The 21622-nt window shown below is 34.3% G+C and overlaps 1 protein-coding gene across 1 annotated transcript in view; it reads right to left on the bottom strand.

Annotated features, from left to right (window-relative positions):
* The window catches only part of LOC138718342 (usherin-like), a 220836-nt gene that overhangs the window by 176785 nt on the left and 22429 nt on the right, over nucleotides 1–21622 (bottom strand). The window contains exons 4-8 of the mRNA XM_069852767.1: nucleotides 15882–16041; nucleotides 15219–15390; nucleotides 10696–10843; nucleotides 3999–4150; nucleotides 1–109 (exon numbers count right to left, since the gene is read on the bottom strand). The exon at nucleotides 1–109 is cut by the window's left edge and continues 54 nt beyond it. Of these exons, the coding sequence (XP_069708868.1) occupies nucleotides 1–109; nucleotides 3999–4150; nucleotides 10696–10843; nucleotides 15219–15390; nucleotides 15882–16041 (741 nt within the window). The remainder of the gene's footprint in view (nucleotides 110–3998; nucleotides 4151–10695; nucleotides 10844–15218; nucleotides 15391–15881; nucleotides 16042–21622) is intronic.

Here is a 21622-nt window from a genome sequence, read left to right as displayed (position 1 = left end):
TAGGTTTATTTGGAGCAAGCCATTTTAACTGAACTTCTTTTGACCCATCAACAGTAGCAAATATCTCCACTTTTCCTTTGGGGGGAGCTTCCATGGTCCGAGCTTCTACCTGTAAGATCCACCATGAGATAGAGGTTTGTTGCTATAGTTTACAAACGGAGAAGGATAAGGAATGCAAAATTTTAAGAAAAAATATTTATTTAGAAGTAAAAGGTAACTAACAGTGCAAACATCTTAAATTTTAAGCATTTTACTTTGCTTTAATCTATATCTGTTTGAAGCTGCCCAGCAACTAACATAGATGACAGGGAGACCCCTGCAAGGAACAGGAAATAAATACTGAAAAAGAATGGAAGATTAATTTCTTGAAAACACCACTGCAGCTCATGTGGATGAACGATCTCAACTTAGCTTTAGGTGATGAATAAGTAATAGAAGACTACAGGTTTCTGAGCTTCAGCACTTTAAAAGACAACTGTAAAGGACATGCACTTAAATGCTGTAGTAAATTAATAGATATCCAATAGAGGAAAAGTGTTTGTGGAATATATGTTCCTTCCTGAATTAACTCCTAATTTCACCTAACAAATTTGAGTTGCAAAAGGCAGATCTTTAAGAGAAAACAAAATTTGATAAAGGAGCTGGAAAATGTAATGAATATGAAATTTTTTTATATATAAATAAATAATTACTCATTTGATATTATAGAAATTTAGTATTTACATTCCACAACTTCTAGTAAACATTCCATGCTGCAGAACAAAATAATTTACTATTGTCATTTATGGCAACAGGTTTGTTTCTCATACATTATTTATTTGGTGTTTTCTAAGGTATTAGGTACTTTCACACCTTTCTAAGTGCCTCTCAGCTGTAAGCTCATTGGAGTGCTAATAAATGCTATTTTTAATCTACCACACCTGCTCTGTCATCAAAATAACCAAACATACTTTCTCTGTCCTTGAAACATGAATGTTTTACTTTTTAGCACGTAAAATTTGGAAAACTTACTGTTTACATGTGACAGACTGTATTTTTAATGTGCATCAATGTCTCTACACATGCATCTATATTCATACACTCCATAAAAATAGGTGAGCAGTTGCAGTAAAGCCAACAGGATAAAGTACATGCTTAAAGATAAACAAATGCTTCACAGATTTATTGGGTCAGCGCCACATTGATTATTTGGATATTTCACTCAAAAACAACCTTACGGAATAATTTGTGCTTTCTAAACGAAAACAATTTCCTATAAAGTTTTGCTACTAAATGCAGGTACTTCAGTCTCATAATATCAGAAACACAGGAATGAATACCAACTACCAACTATTTTTTATACTGAGGGGGATTAAGATGTTCTTAAAACCATGAATTAGTAGCAGTGTCTATCACATCGTAAACAGCTGCAACAGCTGTGTCATGTCTCTAGACTGTGACTGCTTCTCAGAAAATTCTAACAGTATGGCAAAGCCTTTTCTTTACGACATGTTATTATTTTCAATATAAAAAATATTGAGGCATTGTTTAAAATGAGTATATGTACTATTCTCTACAGCTACACCTCTGCAGTGTCCTCTGAAAATAATATTCTGTGTAAAAAAGTACATTCTATATGTAAACATAAGGTAGAGAAAAACTGTCATATTTACTTTTATAAATATCATGTTATACACAATTCTGTTATATTTTCAGATATGTTTATTAATAAATTAATAAAAAGTACTCTGTTATCATACAAGTTACACTAAATCATAGGAAAGGAATAATAATGCTTGGAAAATATTGTCATCCATCTAAATTTAGGAAAAAAGTACTAGCATAGACATAAGCTTAAAACCTGAAATTTACTTTAATAGCAGTGGGTTGAGATGACAAATATTGTGTTGACCATTTCCATTTATTTAGAAGATATTTACAAGTCTTAGCACATTTCAAAATCAGCAGAATTTCAGATCTCCTGAATCTTCTAAAGAATCTAAAGGTTACCCTATTTCTTGATAATCCACGTTTTGGATGGTATTTTTAAGCAAAAAAAACCCGATTAGAACAGAAAAGCAACATCTTGGCATTACCAGAAATAGATTAAAATTTAGAAATTTTTAATTTATATATTACCAATTTGATTCTTACCTAAAAATAAATCAGTCACCATAAAAGAAAATTAAGCAAAAACTATCTAACCCAAATAAAAGAGCTATTCAAACCTGGTAACTGCTAATACTTTCATAACTGCTTAAGATCTTCAGAGCCACTTTCAGAAATATAAACTGGAGAAATCTAGTATTTAGGATAGTCACATAGCATGCATTGATCGATTAGGGCACATTAAGCACAAGATCAGCAACAAAAATAGCTGGAAACATATCAGGTTACTGCTGGGAGCTGTTTCCCATACTATTTAGAGTAAAGGCAAAACATTTATTTTAAATTTCTTTTTCTTGGGGGGGTGGTGTGGTGTTATTCTGTAATTGATATAAAAATCTTTCAAAAAGTCAAATGAAGATGTAGTGCTTTAACCTCCTGGCAGCACTTAGGTGAGCCTAAAAAAAAAGATGTACTTCAATTCCTGTGATTAGAGATGGATCACCGGCTTTGGAAAACAGTTTGCTTACTGCTCATGAGAGGCAGACGAGTATCCGCTACAGCGACCCCTACTTTGAATTGCTGCAAAAGTCAAGTTATGAGTCTGCAGTTCAGTAGAAATGTGAAAAAAATATTACTAAAAATACTTTTTCAAACCCTAACTACTGCTGTTCTGTTCTTTTGATGCCTATTTAATAGGACATGAGTACTGAAACCATGTATATTTCATCTGTATGCATAGTCTTGTAACAAATAGTCTTAATCATCACTATTAACACAATGGATTAGGCCACAACACATCAAATACCTTAAAAACAGGTTTGCTTTTGGGGTATATGTGAAGTTGTAAAAAAATGTACAAGAAAGACTGACAATATGCCACTCAAGCCTTTAAGAGTAAATATCCTTCAAAGCAGAGCAAGCTATAAAATGTTTAATGGATATAAATTCTAGTCTTCTACAGATTGACAATGTTACCAGCATTTGAAAGAAAGTACTCTTGGAAAGAATATTGGAAATGTGACTAACGAATTATATCATAAAAATAAATCCTGTGACATTGTAAATTTTCATGGTAAAATAAACACAGAAAAACATGAAAAACTACCAGATTTTCCTTTTCTTCTTTCTTAGCTAAATAAACAGTGCGCACACAGAGCTGAATTAAATAAAAAAAATAAATATCAGAATTAACACAGGTTTCTTTATCAGTTATGCTTGAAAACAAACCCAAGCATAGTACATATTATTTCTATTACTCAACAGCTACAGTACTGTGAAATCATGCTGGATTTATCAGCTCAGCTATATGTCTAAAAACCTTTACCAAAATAAAAAAAAAAAATCTCAAAAGTCTTGTTTTTTACATGTCAAATTTAATATTCCTTTATTCTCAAATCCTGAAAAAACTGGGTGTTGTATAAGGCTGTCAACATATATGCAGTATAATATTTTGATTGCATACTTGCATTCAAAAGATATTTACAAATCATCATATTTTGCTCCTGTATTGCCACTTCTGGCTTCTGCAATTCTCAGATTAACTTCAGTTCTTGCAGTCAGGCAGCTAGAAATCTGCTCATTACTGAAACAGTAACTCTTTCTTTATAGATGTCCTTATAAATCTGGCTAAACCACATCTGCACCTTTCAAACTTATTAACTCTATTTAATTTCAGTTTTGTGTGTTTCAGCTTCAGTTTTTTACTTTCTTCATTGTACCTACGTTCTACATTGGAACAGTGCCTAACAATGACTTATCAAATCTTTAGCAGCTTTTAAACAGGATTTTTTTTAAATGTCACATTTTGCCAGATGGGTTAGTACTGACCAGAGTGAATCATCACCATTTACTCTGATATTCACTGCCATCTGACATTTATTACACTCCCAGAATGCAAATTACATACTCACCAATGGACCCAAAGAACAACCTTTTGCAGTACATGCCTGGACTCTGAAGAAATGCAGACTCCAAGGAGCAAGTCCATAACAATAACAACTTATCTGTGATGAATTTTGCATCAGAACACCATCCATATACAATCCATAGCTAGTAATAATACCTATAAAACAATGTGATATCATTCAATATCTAAAGAACTACAGAGTTTATGAGGAAACTTTTAATGCTACAGACATTAGAGTGGTGTTAGTACTATTTCAGTTTGCAGTTAAGCAGGTAAGTGTTTAGCAGTACTGTACTCCCATCTTTAACTGTTGAAAACTGCATCTTCTGAAAATCACTGCATTGTTCCAATGATTACTCATTAACGAACTTGTTTCTGAACAGCAGTTAACATCAACTTGGAATCAGGAAAAATAAGGCAATTCTGTTTCACAGCATACTCTGCATATGGCAATTGAAATAAGAACTGGAAAGACACACAAAACCATCTCATACCTTAACAGCTCCAGACTTAGCAAAAAAAAAAAAAAAAGTGATCTACATGTAATTGAAATGTTGAAGGACAGCCCAGTCCAGTGCTATAACTACAATAAATCAATAACAAATAATTTTACCACATAGAATTCCTTATTGGTACTATTTTTTTGTTGATATTAATCTCACACTTCCTGCATTTGCCAAGAAACTGGATACTTCATTAATTTGGCATTGTTTCTTTATTGGAAAATGGTTTTACCCACTTTTCTTAACAAAACCACAAAACAGTATGGATTGCTGTTTCCTTCACAGTATGCTGTAAAAAAAAAATCCTGAAGTAAACTACTCCTTACCTATGCAATATTAAGAAAGAAAACATATTTGCAAACTCAAAACAAGCATTGTCAAGACTTGTAGATAGAGGAGAGAATGGTCTTTTTGGTGTAATTTGCTAATACTAAGTCAAAAATTGCAGGTGATGGCTTATCTCATTTATGGGGAGATCTAAATCTGTTCTCCTGAAAGTGCGTGATAGGATGGTATGGACCCTGCACAGGCTATACATAAATAGTTTTTTGAATTCAATGAACTAAAGACTGCTAAGACGTTAGAAGCTGAGTTTGCAAAGGAAACTTTCTTCTCAGAGATATTACTCCACCTTTTTAACTTCTGAATATTCTCCTTTTTTAAGAGCTATTTAAGTGTGAAATATTAATGCCAGTAAATGCAAAGCTATAGAAGGATTCATTAGAAGTGAGTTCAGTTCAGAGGATGCCTTCACATCTTCCCATTATATAAACCAACTTCATATTGTAAAAACATATAGCTCAGGTCATCTTTCCTTCCCTTAAAACTAAATTTTTTGGAACTACATTGAGGAAGATTCTGGTTTAAATTGAGAAAATATTTTCCCCTCTACTGAATTAAGAAATGCTTTGTAAATAGAAGTGTGTATGCAACTGCTGCAGTTGAACTTTGAAGAGTTATACTTCAAAAGACTTATATGCTAAAGCAATGCAGAGATGAGTATGGTGTAGTGATTCACTGTATCCTCAATTCTTTTCTCTTCTAGAAAAGTGAGAGCAGAGACGTGTGTGGGAGGAAGTCCTGGTAAATCTCACACTATCAATCCTACCACATTTGACAGGCTTTCTAAAGCAAAAATCTCTTGGGGTTCTGAATCTAGTTGCTTGTAAAGCAACAGCACTAATGGTTGACATTTGCACTATATTAAATAAACATCATATATATCTCCCTTAAAAATATTATATTTACCTCAGAGGAAAAATATTTAAATACAGACATCCTTAAACATGAACGTTGGCACTAAGGAGGTGTTTTACATTAGAAAACCTCACTGAAGTACTTTAAGAACCTATACCAGTGGCATTATTCCTTTAATGTAATTGACAAATCATTATTAAATCCTTTGATATTTACGTTACCAGCACGAATCATAATGAGATCATTTGATATTAATGTGGGTGTCATATCTACCCGGACTATTATTTTTAAAGTGTTCTTGCAACCATTACACTATGCAGCATCAACATTCTGAGAAGCAACTTCCTGGTCAACATCGTAAGTTTTCATTAGTGCTCCCAGTGTGTCAGAGAACAAACAACTATCTCTAACAAGCTGATATCTCTTGATTTTACTTCTGCTTTTGCCTTATATGGCTCTGATGAAGAAAACTAAAGAATGAAAAGAAAGAAAAAAAATTTCATTTCAGAACAAAAGGGCAGTATTCCAACTTTGACATGTGAAGCCGTGTTTCTAAATTAGGAAAAGCTTCTTTTTGGCCATGGAGAAATAACTTAGCTTTTCTATTTCACCAGTGTATGTTTCCAAAGTATTCTGAGAAAAAGTTCAAAATTGATCAAAGTTTTCTTACTTCTCAAAACCCGGTAGGTATTCCTGAAGTTTACCATCCATGAGATATTGAAGATTACAGCACATTTATATGACTTCAAAGGCTTCATAAGCAACGTGGTCACCACTAAAAGATGCAGTTTCTTCGTAATTATTAAGTCTAGGTAGCTAGATTAAATCTTGGCTTCGCTGAAGACAATTGATTATAGTACAGTTATGTTCCACTTTTCAAAAGAAACCAACAACACAAATTAAGCTTAAAGTGAAGAATCACAGAATCACTAGGTTAGAAAAGACCCACTGGATCATTGAGTCCAACCATTCCTATCAATCACTAAAAGCTACACACTACTCCTTCCTTTTTCTTCTCCCTGGGTGAGCCAGACATATTCTGTCAATGATATTCCAGACATTAAAGACAAAAAGAGTTTTGAACCTGAAGTGCTACAAGCACTTCACTCTTATGGTGCAATCTAGAGGTCAAATCTTAAGCAAACATACTTTTGCTTCTATCGGTTTCACTGACTACAAACACAAGTAGTCTCTCCTAAGCATGAGAATTTGCAGGAACAAGTACTGGGTTATAGATCAGTTTTGACCATACTTAATATTTCCCATACAAGTTTCAGCTAGCCTTAGAAGATGAGGTCCAGATCAAGACTTGACTTTTTCTATGACCTGTACACAAGTAAAGTGAAGTTTCTTAGAAGTGGCCATCTAAGGAAAATTTTCACTGGTGAAAACAGATAAAGTCACTTTTTTAATGTGAATGGATTTCAAAAGAGCAGACCTCAAATGATATGGCAAGACTATAATGGATACATCCTGAAGAACATGTCATTCTTTACTGAGACACTAGAATAGTGATGGCTAAAACCAAAATATTTGATGCTGCATGACATTTCACAAGCATCTCCGTATCTTGCCCTCAAATAAATGCTCAATATTGCTTATATTACACTACCTGCTTATGTGACTTGGGTGAAATAGACATTTCTAGAATTAAAGAAGGGTTCTGCTGTAAAGTGACATACCTCTGGGCCATGTTCCACCAACCATTTCATTGTTGATTTGAATATAAGACAAAAGAAAATGTGCATATTACAAATACATCCAGCATGTCTTCCAAATGTCTTTTTTTCCTACACCTGGCACATAAATAACACTTCTGAAGTAACTTTCCACAAAGAATAAGGTATATTGCTTTCTGTTTTCTATGAAATGAAAATTTGCCACAAAACTAATGCAAATTGGCCTTAAATTCACAAAAAATGGAGCCCAGAAATTCAATATCCATGTATGGTTAACATTAGGCTTTGATGTCTAGATAGTCCCTTATCTCAAAGCTTGACTCCCATCATTGTGCTATCTTTATGAAGAAGTCAAGTAGCCTTTGATCCTATTTGCTACCTTTTATTTTAAGGGTAGTGTATTAATCCTCCTTAACTTTTTCTAATTGCTGGAAAGCAGCTGGGCTCCATATACATCAGGAGAGCATAGTAAAGTCCACCATGTCGAAATCCCAGTCAGTGTAAACAGTCATTCAGCATCAGCAGCAGTAATAAGCTTTCCCAGTCCATGGAAATAAACAGTAACTTCTGTCATATAGTTTCAGAAAAAAAGGAGGAGGAGGGTAGTGGAGTGGCCCCAGAGATACACTAAAGAGATGACAATTTACAATATGAAAATCTTTGCAATTTTAAGTGTTCCACCTGAAACGAAGTCAAGTTCAGTAATTTCAAAAAGCGCTACTTACATCTAGTAGGCTGAAATTAAAGTTTAAATCAATTAAGTAAAAAATGGGAAACAGTTTCTATCCTTTTGCAAAAACAAGAGCTACATTAGAAATGGTGATTAAGGAAATATAACAGTAAAAATGCTGAAGTAAGGAAAATTAGGAGGAATTTCCTTTTGTGGTCTTTCTCACATTGCAGTCTTCTCAACTATGATATTTTTCAGCCTCCTACACATTTTTAAAATACTGACACAAGGAGTGATTATGAAAGACATTGCCGGTAGGCAGCCTAAAAGATATGCTGAAAATGTACAAAACAATGTCATGGAACAATGCAAGCTTTCCTGATTAAGCAGTTGCCAAGTAGAAGGTTTTAGAGCTTTTTTTTTTTTAATTCTTTTTATGAAATAAGGAGAGGGAAGGAAACAGGAAATGGGAAAGAAAGAAATAGGAGAAGGGGAAAATGTGTTGTTAGTTATATACTACTTGTGAAATGCAAAAACTGGGGGAGAAGAAAGAAGAAAAGTGAGAGAAGAATTGCAAATCCCTTCTTGAGCATTGTGCAAATGTGAGCATGCTATGGTGAAAAAACAAAGTTCCTTCTCCCCTAATGCCCTTCTGGCTGCCAAATGCTTGAGAGTGCAATTCTTCCTCCTCTTAACCACTCAGCAAGAGCTCACAGGTGGAAAGTAGCAGCCTTTCCCTGCAAAACAGGACAGAGGCAGCTGACTTCACTGAATCCCTTCCATCAGTCCTGATGCTAAAGAAAACCCTAACAGCAACATACATGGCATTCATGTATCACCAAAAAGTAACTACAGTCACAATGAAAAAATACTCTATGGGCTTCAAATAACAAGAAGTTGTGAAAATATCAGAGAATATTTATAAAAGGGAGAAATACACACAGGAGGCCTACACAGGGTGTATATGGGATCACAGAGGAGTAGGCTATATGGCAAATTTGGTAATAACCTAAATGCATTGTTCAAAACTCCAATACAGATGGGAAGAATGGTGTCATCAAGGCTGCTGAACCCTCCAGTTTCCATGCACAAAGGGACAAGAGGCAGAAGAATATAATTTCTTTTATATAGCTCTCCTGATTTTTATCACATCTGTCACTCATTCAGTTTAGATTCATATATTTCCTAACAAGTGATTTATTGTATTACCTAACAAACTATTTATTGTATTTAAAAGGAGAGCTAAGCTGTACGGGGCAAATGCTGTATTAACTACAAGATACAACATGCAAATTTAGTCATATATTCCCAACTTTTAGTTGTTTTAAAGGAAGCTTTTGGAAATCTATTTATCAAACTATAGGTCTTTTTTATGTATTGTTGATCTGCATGTATAAATATATGCTTGTATATATTTGTCCTTCCTTAATTAGTTAAAACACTCTTTAAACACTTTGGGTTTTTTTCCCTGCAATTCAAGGATAACTGCAGTAAGTCCTGACATGAACCATTACATGTGAAAAATGCCCATTTCGTTGAAAATTATTCAGACTTTATGCATTAAGCCACATACATAGACTTTATCCCTTGCTTTTCCCTCTCCCTCACCTCCTTCTCCTCGTATACCTTACTCTTCCCCTTTTCTCTTCCTTCTTGCCCTCCTCTGAGCCTTTGCCACATATGCTGATGGGATTTTAGAAATGGGGTTACAGAGTTTCTAAGGGGCTAAGAGACAAAATCTTCCAACATGACTCCCATAAAAAGAACTATAAATTATCAAATACATTATTTAACAGCAGATGACATACTCTTAGTTCTTCCTAAAAGTAGTATAAGGCCTTACAGAGTATTACATATGTGGAGCTTTATAATCACCAGTGTTGGGGGAATCATTTAAAGTGCCTTGTAGTGAAGTTATACAAGTAAGATGTGCTTTACCAGAACTGAAAATGGGGAAAAGCTTGCAGGGGAAAAATTAAATTAATATGAAACCACTGTGAGAAAGAATCAACATATCAAAATGATAAGCCAATGAAAAAAAATTGTTTTGCATTCAGTGATTTCTGCATATCTTCTGCAATTAATTAAACCGTTACAAGCATCATAATGAAATCAAGGTGAATTGCAAGACCATATGATACTGTGTAATACCATTAGAAATGTAAAATTTATCTAGAAGTTTTACACATGGATATTTCACAATGGAAAATATTTCTAAATAAAAGAAAGTATATTATTCAACTTCCACAGCCATCAAAATGTATACTTTCAAGATAATTACATAGAATACAAATCTAACGATTATATATCAATTAATGTAAAAGAAAGGAATGCTTTATTAGAAGCAGAAATGAACATCCTAGACTAATACTCTCCAAGAACGCCTATTCCTCAGCTCAATTGTCCTAGAAAACATTAAACAATGAGATGCAGTACACAAGAACTATCAAAAGGGAGCACTTTTGAGCCACTGAAACTGTACGATAGACTGAAAACCACAATCTCCTAGCTGCAGACAATGATACTATCTCAGGTATTTTATGTGCTAAAATGATCATTAAAAATTAAGCACCACATATAAGCTGCCATTTAGAATATTAATTTACCTTTACTAATCATCTTTTTAACTTGAGGCTAAAAGAGTTCACTTACCATTCGGATACTCAGGCTTAGTCCATGAGATGTTAAAGGAGTCAGATGAATATGACTGGACTTTTGGAGCAGGAACACCTTCTGGTGTACTCTCATCTGTTATAGCTCTGCTAGCTTCACTTATTGTACATCCACCTCCATTGCAAGCCTTAAGATATAAACGAAAATAAATAAGCAACTTTCAGTGTAATACCAATAATTTTAGCTATTATTTTTTGTAAACTTTTATACTTTTGACAAATCTAAACTTAGCAAGTCTGTGCTTTTCATGAAAGATACTTTTCTTAGCATACATTTGTTTACCTCTTTTCTTAAAGAACAATATGTACTACTCATGATACTTAATTTCTAGGTGTAATATAGCTAAAATCTTGTTAAAAGGCTTGACTCATAGCATTTGCATTTGACTAGGAGTCCTGATCACAAATAGATTTTCACTGCTTTTGCAGCTGCAGTTAATGAAAATTACAGTACAATATATATCATTTACTGTGCAAAACTCTCCCGGAATTGACTAAAAAGCTCTTACAAGTTCTAGATGCAGAATATACTGCCCAACTTAGCACACACTTAAAAAAATAATCTCAATGAATAGTCATTGAGAAAAAATGCCATTCAGACTTGCACTTCACGACGGCACACAGACTGTTGTGCAGATGCAATTAAAATAGTAAAAAACCCCACTCTATTATAAATCAATATGCAACAGTTATTATTATATGTTTAAGGAAAACAAGTGAAATCATTTGTATTTCAGTTAACAGAGAAGAAAAGATTGATTACATGATTTTCACATTTTGCTTGATTATGTAACAATACCATGTACAAGAATATGTGCCTATTGTCCCATAAAAAAGGCTATAAAAGTTTTACATGCACAAACATAAGACTACACAGCTATGGTCCTTACGTGTGCTGGTTTTACAATTACTTGTACTAAGATCTTTGATAAGAGACAGGACTTCTTAGGGAAGTTAAAAAAATGCTCAAGAATATACAAACTCTTCACTGGATTTAAAGATTTTTGATTCAGTGTATGGTTTATTTTTAATTTTATTATTTAGCAATAAAATCAATCAAAATCTGAATTCAACAAAGATTCAGATTCAGACATAATCGTAAATTATGGGATAACCTGTGTTTTCAAGAGTTGTCTGTGTGCTGAAGCAGACCAGTAGCCCTCTCTAGAACATCAGCACACAAAGGAAAAACAACCCCACTGTCCAGATTTCCAGAAGTAAAATGTTTCTCTCAATCTAGTACATTCTATTTGAAAGGATTAGCTTCAATTACCAGTTTTCCAGTGTGTTTCAAACCAGAGTTTCACCATGTTTCCTGCTACATTCAAAAAGTGTATACTAGCCTCATGGGTAAAAATAAGAACTGTTTGTAAGCAATAGGCTACTTCACACATCAAGATTGTTTTGATTTCACTGGAAATTACACTCCCAACACAACTACAGAATTACTCCCTGTGTTCAGTTTGTGCTATCAAACAAAGATGAAAGAATGCAACCACGGTTTTGGGAACATCTGAAAATGGCATTTAAACATGATAGTGTTTATTTAAAAATAAAATCATCCTTCCAGAAAAGGTAGACTATTCTTCAAGTGATCTCACTTCTATTGGCTTCACGAAGAAGCCAAAAAGATGAGTTCTGGAAGACCTCTTCCTCGTACTTTCCTTACCACCTTGCGGTTCAACTGAGCCTTCTTCAGCAGCCGTGGCTTTTTCATTCAAGGGCTCAGTAATAGCAGTTTTCCCGTTCATTTATTTCTTGAATGTCATGTAGCTCAATTTTTATGTCTCTGAGACTTGCTGGGGTATGAGGTTTCTGATTCTTCTAATGAAAACCAGTAAAAAAGAAAGCCTCATCTGCATGAGACCCCTCATAATTCATCCAAATGGACTGGACATTGCTGGGACACTGGCAATCCAGTGATTGCCAAAGCCATGAAATCCTACAATAGGATCGAGTCTCACTGTGCCATTCTGAACTTCACTGAAAAACATAGTCGAGACAAAATTTACAAAAATACCTAAGTGTCTAGAGAGCCAAGGGACAGATAGATACCATGTAACAAGGCACCTCACATTGATCCTCCAGCTAGCACCTGAGCTAGCTTATTCAGACAACCCAGCTGGGGGGAGACAGTAGCTTAACAGTTAAATCACAAAAGCACTCAAGTCATATAAGTGGATGAGCCACCCCAGCTACTAAATGCAGCCTTTCCACATTTCATTTGCTTTCAGATTGGCCAGGCTCACACCCATCCAGCTTAGAGCATAGAGCAAAAGCAACTTTCTTTTCTCCAATCCACACAGACATGACCTTAAGGCTTCCCAACTGACTTTTGGCAAGAAGCATTCGATTTGCTTATAAAAGCCGTTGCACTCATTTATGAGTACAATTGCTACATATTAAATGGCAGTAATCAATTGTGAAAATCAGTAAGTGCATAGAAAGGTAAATATTTTGCTAGCTTTATTTTACGTACTTGTATTAACCTTGTCATATAAAAGTTAAAGTCAGCAGCCTTTGATGTGCTGGAAGTTCTGCTCATGAGGATACTCATTCACGTGTTCAAAGCTGCAACTTCTCATAACTCAACTTCCAACTTCCTACATAAACCAAAACCAGTTTTTGCATAGATACAAAACAAAACTACTATTACCTGTGAAACATGGAAAAGAGAAAAGTTCTAGGTGATAAAAATATTTTATTCTAACCAAAAAAACAGGAAATATTTAATGAAGTTTCCAGTGCTAAAGGTATGCTATTATTGGTTTTATTTTAAAAGTTTTATTAAAATTCAGATTAAATTATATATGAAACACTAAATATTTCCATTTCTTTCCAAGTGCAAGAGTTTGATTTGGGGTTTTTGGTGGTTTGTTTCTGATTTTGTTTTTTGTTTTTTCTTCAAGTATAACATTTTGGAAAGTTTAAGCTTCATAACTCTCTAATGTGACATTCAAATTCTAAATTAATGAAAGTTCTAAATACAATGGGTTCAAATGTTTAAAAAAACACCTCAAGGATATTGGGCATTTCATGCACATTTAGACTTGACATAGTCAAAGCTGCAGGGACATTAAGATCTTCTAACCTGCCTATCACAGACCCTTGCATTTTATCCAGGTAAATCTGGTTATCTTCCTCAATGGAAGAAATGATCTTTTTCTGACTTTCTGGATAGCACTGATGCAATGCAAACATTAAAAAAAAAAATCACTGAAACAAAGCCACACAACCCCACCCCCAAAAGAAAAAAAAAACAACCAAAACCAAACCCAACAAAGAAAGTGTAATAAAATACAATGAACAAAGGTTCCTAAAAACATATTCAGTAACTTCTAGAAAAGCTGTACACATTGATGAAGTAAAGCCAACATCCACACAACACTTTGTGATGTGGACACCACATTCCAAGGCAAAGTCATCAAAAGAAGCAGTCTCATTTGCTGTCCAGATCCTAGCTATTAATTCTCCCCGATTCTCTCTCCTTGTGCCTCCATGCACAAGAGGTGGACAAAAGCAGAGAAGAGCTGTGGTACAGTGAAGGACAGCCCAAATTATTTTGGTATCCTGCTTGCTTATAAGGACATAAAAATACTTTTTGAAGTAGCGCCTCAGTTTTGGGCATGATAATATTTTACATGCCATACAATTTACTATGCTGAAATATCTAAGTGTGAATGAATTAATTTCAACATGAATCTAAGCTTTAATGAGACTGAATATCCTTGCTTTTTCAAGTTCAAGTCAGATCCTTATCATTACCTGAAGGTAGCTTATTTTTTTGTGGCATAATATTTAGAACATTCAAGAGCATGTTAAGAAAAAATGAATGCATACCCAGTCTACATAAATGTAAATTTATTCATAATCAAGAGCAGAATATTTTTCTGTGGCATTTATCAAAGCAAATATCCTTATATAGATATTGTTATAAAATGAACAGTGTGCTTAAAACACAGGACAATCCTATGTTTTTATGCACATATTTTCAGCTTTTTTAGTGAGCTCAAGCTGTTCTATTTCATCACAAAATAAAACCAATGATAAAGAAATGCAATGAAAACACCAAGGTCTTCTAAAATGTTTCGAATAAACAAACTGCTTCTGAACTCTTTTTCTCTCTGCTATTTCCTTTTACAAACAGATATTATGAAGAAAGAGCAGTAAAAAATATAAAAAGCTAACATTTTCAAATATATTCAACATTTTCTTGTGATTTGGGTGCAGAAGACATTTTTTAATTATTTCATACATTTCTGGTCAATTCTTTACTACTTATCATCCACCTTATCCTTGAAGAAAAACCGTATTTCAATTACATACACATTTTTTGAGGGCCTCTTTGAAAACAAAACACCTACTGATAGCTCACCTACCTTAGTTTTAGAAAATAAGAGCTTGAACAAAGTGGACACATGAACTATTAAGCCTTTAAGATGTTAACCAAATCAGAATAATTTTCACCATTTTACACCTCTACTATGCATCTTTAAAACTTACAGCTAGTTTTATGAGGTATTCAGTACCCGGGAAAAGCTGCTGAATGGTAAAATCAAGCAAAGGAGCTGTGCTGTTATAGATTGCATTCCACTCTGTAAAATTCTGCTCATTGTTGGTAACATAGATTATATAGCGATCTAGGATTCCATTTACTTCTACTGGTTCTTTCCATCTGCAAATAAAAGCAAAATATGATTAAGACCAACACAGATTTAGACTGTACTGAAAAATGTAAGCTTTGTTTAGGGGACGTGGTGGGTTTTATTTTAAGAATTTGAAAACGTAGTTTCAAATGTGCAACCATAGAAATAAATTTAAGGCATATCTTTAATGCAGTATTTGCATTCAATACATAGATGATTACAATAACACACAAAGCAGGGGCTATGAAATGGGCACATCACCAAAACATTTCCTGCACTGAAGTTTGCAGAGGCTATGCCCATATGTAGGTTATACTGATTGCGTAAAGACAAAATGGAAATTAAGTTGGCAAGTGATAATCAGAAGGTTCACAGAACCACTAAAGTAATCACTTCTATGCATTTAATCATAATAAATTTAATTTTATGTCACAAACCCTTCCCCTGATTGAACTCACTGGAATTCTTGAATAAACTGATGCACTATTGTGTTGTCAGGAAAGAAGAAATCCTTACTTACCGTACGTATATTGTTCTAGAATCCAAAACTGTCAGGACCGGGGCATCTATGTGAGATGGTGGCAGCTGTGCTGTAAACAAGGTGACCTGGGAACTGTTTGTACAGCCAGCAAGCGTGCATGCAGTGAGCAGAAACTGGTGTGGAGTGAAAACTGCTAAATCTAGGGGAAAAAAAAAAAAAGAAACATGAATTTACTTTGTATATTAATTTTATCTTGGCTTTCTGTAACTTTCGCAGGGTAGTGAGTTCAGAAAATCAAGAGGATTGTATCTCTTATACGTTTGAGATTTGTCCCAGAGAAGTGAATAGGTTCTCATTGTTCAATAGAAAATAATTGCAAATTTTGACTACTAATAGATCTACTGAGTGCACTTTAGTTGAGATGACCCCATTGCAGAGTACATTTACACTACAATGTACACCATTCAAACGAAACAAAGATGTTAGCCTCTTAGGTACTACATACTGTATCAATTTGCTACAGTGACAATTGAACACTTTTAAGATGATGAAATCAAGTCAAGTTAATAGAAAAACAAATACAAGTACATTAACACAGATTTCTTTTTGCTTTTATATGTACTACATGATACATGAACATCAAGCATCATTGAAGACAATGATTCACTCCATGCAGATTTCACTATAAGCTTGAACAAAAAGAAAGCTCATTGTTGCCACCACTCATACTCGTCTGCTCCCTTTGCCTGTTTGGCTTCAGTTTTGTGAACATCAAACATTTGTAAAATATATTTTAATAAAGACAACTTATCTAATGCCATAGCAAAACCACTATTAAGCAGTTATTTATTATGAAGCTATCTTGAGTTTCAGTTACTGAAAAAAAATGGTGAAAAAATGTAGCATTTTTGCTGAACAAATATTCTAAAATATCTTTAGCTTCACACATTCTCCATATTAATAGAAGAATGTTTGTCAGAAAAATTATAGTAGGAAAATAATGCAGATGTAATTCTCTAACCTTTTTAATTCCCTAACCTTTTTTTTTTAAAATACAAATAGTAGATTTTAAAATAATTGAATTTTTCTAAGAAGGAATTTACAATTAAAGTTTAGCTACAGTATAAAGAATATAAGTAAAATGTATATGTTACAGACACACATTTTTAGTATGCCAGAAAAGTTCTGGGTTTTCACAGTATATAACAAATGCTAGTGCTTTCAGAGCCAAATAGTAACAAACTATCGTTCTGTGCAAAAATATTTGTAAGTACAAACTCAAAAATTGCCACTAAATGAGAAAGACATTACTGAAGCAGAAATGTTGTAGACCCAACTTCTTTCTTATTAGTTTCCTCGTCATGTAATGTCTCTGCTGCAATGGAATACCTTCTGATTTACTCCACTCTCTGCAAGCAACGAATGAACTGGGGCATTTTGATTGAGAACACAGTATGACCCAGTGGTATTTTGTCCCATGGAGCACATGGCAAAATGTGAGTTAAAAAAAAAAATGCCATAACTAGAAAAAAAAAATCATGAAGTGAATGCTTGTAATGCAGTGACATGTTTAATCAACATAATGCGGCTGATTCTACCAGGGTTAAGCAGTGCTTATGTGGGTGAGAGAGGGAAAGCGCACTCTAGAGCAGGTGCTCGAGCTGCCTCAGCAAGCAGAGAAGCCACAAAAAGTATAGATAGAGAGAGAAGCCTGAGAGACATGTATCAGATACTCCATGTTCTGGGTGGGCAAAGAAGTTATTAGAAGGATTTTACTTTTAGCAGTCCTAAAATGAAGAGCTGAAAGCAATCCACGGCACCTAATTAATTTATAGTGAATATATAATTGATACAGCGAATATACATTCTTCTCCCTAAATTGAAAGTATATTGTAGGGCTTCACTTAGCAGACTTAATATAACACAAGGGAAGGGAGAGGAGAAAAAAATTAGATTTCTTCTTTCCCATTTTTTTATGGTGGATAACTGATCTCCTTGTACACAGCTTTGGGATGGGGGCTGAGGAGGGGTATTTTTCTCTCCTTTTAAGAAAAATTCCTCATCAAGCAACTGCAGTAGCTTGTACTGAAACTCTGATTTGATGCTTATTGGAGATGATTAGACTGCTTGAATGCACAAAATTTTTGAGAAATATCTAGTTAAATTTGAAGAGGGAGGAGCCTTGTAAAGGATTAAGAGAATGGAAGATGGACAGATATTTTATTTTCCTGTCTGGAAAAAATCAAGTAACTGTACATAACTATGTGTATCTCAGTGCCTGTAATAGGAAAAGGAAAAAGACAAGCCAGGGAAACAGGCAAAGTTTAAAAGAACAGGAATAACTACGAACAGAAACATCGGACATATAAGCAGCAAGATCCTTTAGGATAAACTGATAAGCATACTGAGAGAGGAAGGAAGGAAGGGAGAAAAGAGGTTAAAAAAATGGTAGAAATAAAAAAATAAAAAAGCAACATGCCACCAAAATATGAAAAAAACAACATGTCACCAGGATCAAAGGAAATCTTTATTCATCACCTTGATTTAATAATGCCAATATATTTTGATTAATAAATTCTAAACAGAAAGTTTCAATGGAATCTGAAAGATTTTGGTGGTGTAAGGGTTAAAGAGAAAAGTGAAGTTAGCGGGAGCAGAAAAAGAAAATACAGAAATTAGAGACTTGAAATGCCTCTCAAGGCATGAGCTTTGCAATCAATGAAAATCTCTCCATAGACTTCAACAAGGTTTGGATGAGCTGCAAATATAGTATAGGTAGTATTTCTAAGATATTAGAACCAGAAACTGACAAACTGAACAACAAAAACCATATTACATCATAATTGATGCAATTATTTGTCACAATCTAATTTGGGAGATATTTCCCTATTTAAAGTTCAGAGTGCTTCATAATAGATCAATGGATTTTATCAACTACAGATACAAATGTGAATCTGAATGAGAAGGGATGAGGTTCTTTAAACTACAAAGCTACTGTTTGTCAAGGTCCTCTAGCAACAACACCTTGTTTTCCATTTGCTTGATTGCATGATTTGCATAAGATCAAATGTAGGCAATTGTGGACATGAAAAACAGATCGCTCTCAAACACATTAGAAATGGATCCACAAGCATTATCCAGAAATGCGTTACAAAACAACGCATCCCAGTCCATGGAAAACTCAGTAACTAATGTTAAACAAATTATATTTTACGATATAGGGCATAAATTATGTGTTAGTTTACAACTGATTTCATGCTGTTGCTGAAAAAAATGATTTATCTTAATTTACAAAATGAGTCCAATAAGTGGATAATTATTTTCTTTTTAACTTAGAGCAAAACTTGACTTTTTTTCTTACACATTTGCTTGATCAGATTTTATTCCTGTGTTCCACAATTCCAGTCCCCTCGGTTACTTTAAAATAATATCAAACGCTTCTTATTGCAGTTTTCCAATAAATACTCTCTTGAATCTCTTATTTCTTACCAAAACCTAAATTTGGGATTTAGTTTTGTACTCATTTCTGGACTCAGAAGGGCAAAGAGCACCAAAGGGCAAAGAATAAGAAAGATACTTCCCTGGGGCAAAGGATTCCCTTAAATCATCCTATTAAAGTAGTAGGTAACCAGAAAAATAATTCTCCACTTTTCATATCAAAAACAGAACAAAAGAATAAAACTAAATTAAAACCCCCTACTTGTTTTAAAACCATTACTTACTTTCCCAAAAGAAAAAGGCAAGAGAGGAGAGAGGGGATTAACCTACCTTTTCTTCTCTTTGACCTTCGAGGCAATACAAACAAACTACATTCTTTTCTTACTTGAATGTCAGCAAGAGAATTGCTAGCTGTAGGGGCCATCACTAAGATCAAGATTTTCATATTATCGCATTCATTATACACATGGTATATGTGGGACGTCCTAACCGATGCATCTATCTTAAATATCATGGTAAATCTTACTACAGTGGTCGGTGTATATATACAGTTTCTAATAACTACCAGCATAAGTCCTGGTAGCACAATCAATGCATGAGACAGAAAGAATAAAGAATGACCCTGTTTGCATGGTCAATAAGAACACTCACTTTGCTTTGATCAGAGTTAATGGGTAGTCATTGAAAGATAATATGCAACACTGCAGTGCTACTTTTAGCACAGAATTTGAGAGATGTTACTAAGATAGAGAAGAAAAACATAAGTAGAGTTAAAAAACCCACAACGCTGAAATAACAGATTTAAGAGCTTGACTCAAAACGTGAATTTTATCATCCAGATATCAGACTACATCACAGTTCAAAAATAACACAGACAAATTAACACATCATAGACATTACTACTGTAACATGCAGCATTCTGTATTCAGGTTGACAGCAAGAGAGACATATGCCCTTCTTTCCTTCACTCTTCTACCCTATTTCCACTCTCCCGGGTTTCAGTCAGCTAGTCTAAGGATCAGAAATGGGAATGTCCTGTCCTGGTGAGCACTCAGTTGAAATGTGACTTGCATAAGGAACCCCACATAGTTTACCACAGGAAAATAATTGAGACAATACCTATCCCATTGTCATATTCAAAGGAAAATAACACTGCAGCACTGTAGCAAGGGATTGTTAGCAGCACAACAGAGAAAACCTGCTGAGAGAGTATGAAAATGAAAAACTTCCAAAGAATTCCAATCACCATGTTGTTTATGTAGGTAGGCTCTACAACTACTTCTGCTCATTACTCACATCCTTATTCTATTCTCTCATCTTCTGTCTCATAGTTTGTTAAATTAACTCACAATAACTTAATATTTAATTAGAAGGTAAACTCTCTGGGACTATACATCTGATTCACTAAATAAAACAATGTCCCTATCTGATTTTTATACATTACCAAAAAAACCCCCAAACAAATTCATAAAGGAAGTGCCAAGATCAGGCTTGCTCCATCAGACATCATTAGCAGTTCTTCCTTTCAACTGTTATCTCAAAGCAAGCAACAACTCATATATAACTTTAAAAACAGCATATCCTGCTTTCCATATTTATAAAATACGAATCACTTCATTATACTGACTCTGGAAGAACCATCACTAATAAAGAACCTTCTCTGGGAAGGTGGTATACTAATGCTGCATCTTTTTCACACCTTTCTTGTAAACTTGATGTCATACTCACCTTGAAAATATTTCAGCAAAAACAGGGCATCACAAATAAAACCACTTGCCTCCTTTGGGCAACTCAGTCAAGCCCAAGAAAAGAGTATGCACATGTACCTAATTCTATCAGGTTGGGGCAAACCCAATTCGTTTTAGCCATCAACTTTAAAGCAGTTTAATGCAGCTCGGAATATAATTAAAATAAGAACCATTAGGATCTACACATTTTTGCTGACAAGAAATAAGTCTATCTATTCTGGGAGCATAGAACGCTGGAGTTCTGGAAGTAATGAATTCTTCAAAGGTGTTTTGAGCTGCTGCTTGGTTATGGAAAACCTGCTTTTGCAGAAAGTTGTAGAGCTGCTTAAAAATGTGGTAACTGGTGAGAGAGACGTCTCGCAAATAATTTGCTGTGGTAGAGTTTCATAGCCCAGTTAAAGCAGTTTCTGCAGTCATTTGCAAGATGTGTTTGGGTATTGTCATGGAGAAGAACTGGTCCTTGTTGATTGATGTTGGATGTAAACATTGCAGTTCTTGGTGCATTTTGTCAATGTCCTGGCAGTACTTCTCTGCTATGCTGGTTTCTTCAGGGTTCTAGAAGTTGTAGTGGATGATTCCACTTTCCAACCACCA

This window comes from Phaenicophaeus curvirostris, chromosome 2 (genome assembly GCF_032191515.1).
Source record: "Phaenicophaeus curvirostris isolate KB17595 chromosome 2, BPBGC_Pcur_1.0, whole genome shotgun sequence".
Taxonomy (NCBI): Eukaryota; Metazoa; Chordata; class Aves; order Cuculiformes; family Cuculidae; genus Phaenicophaeus; species Phaenicophaeus curvirostris.
This window is presented reverse-complemented; position numbering and strand designations above follow the sequence as displayed.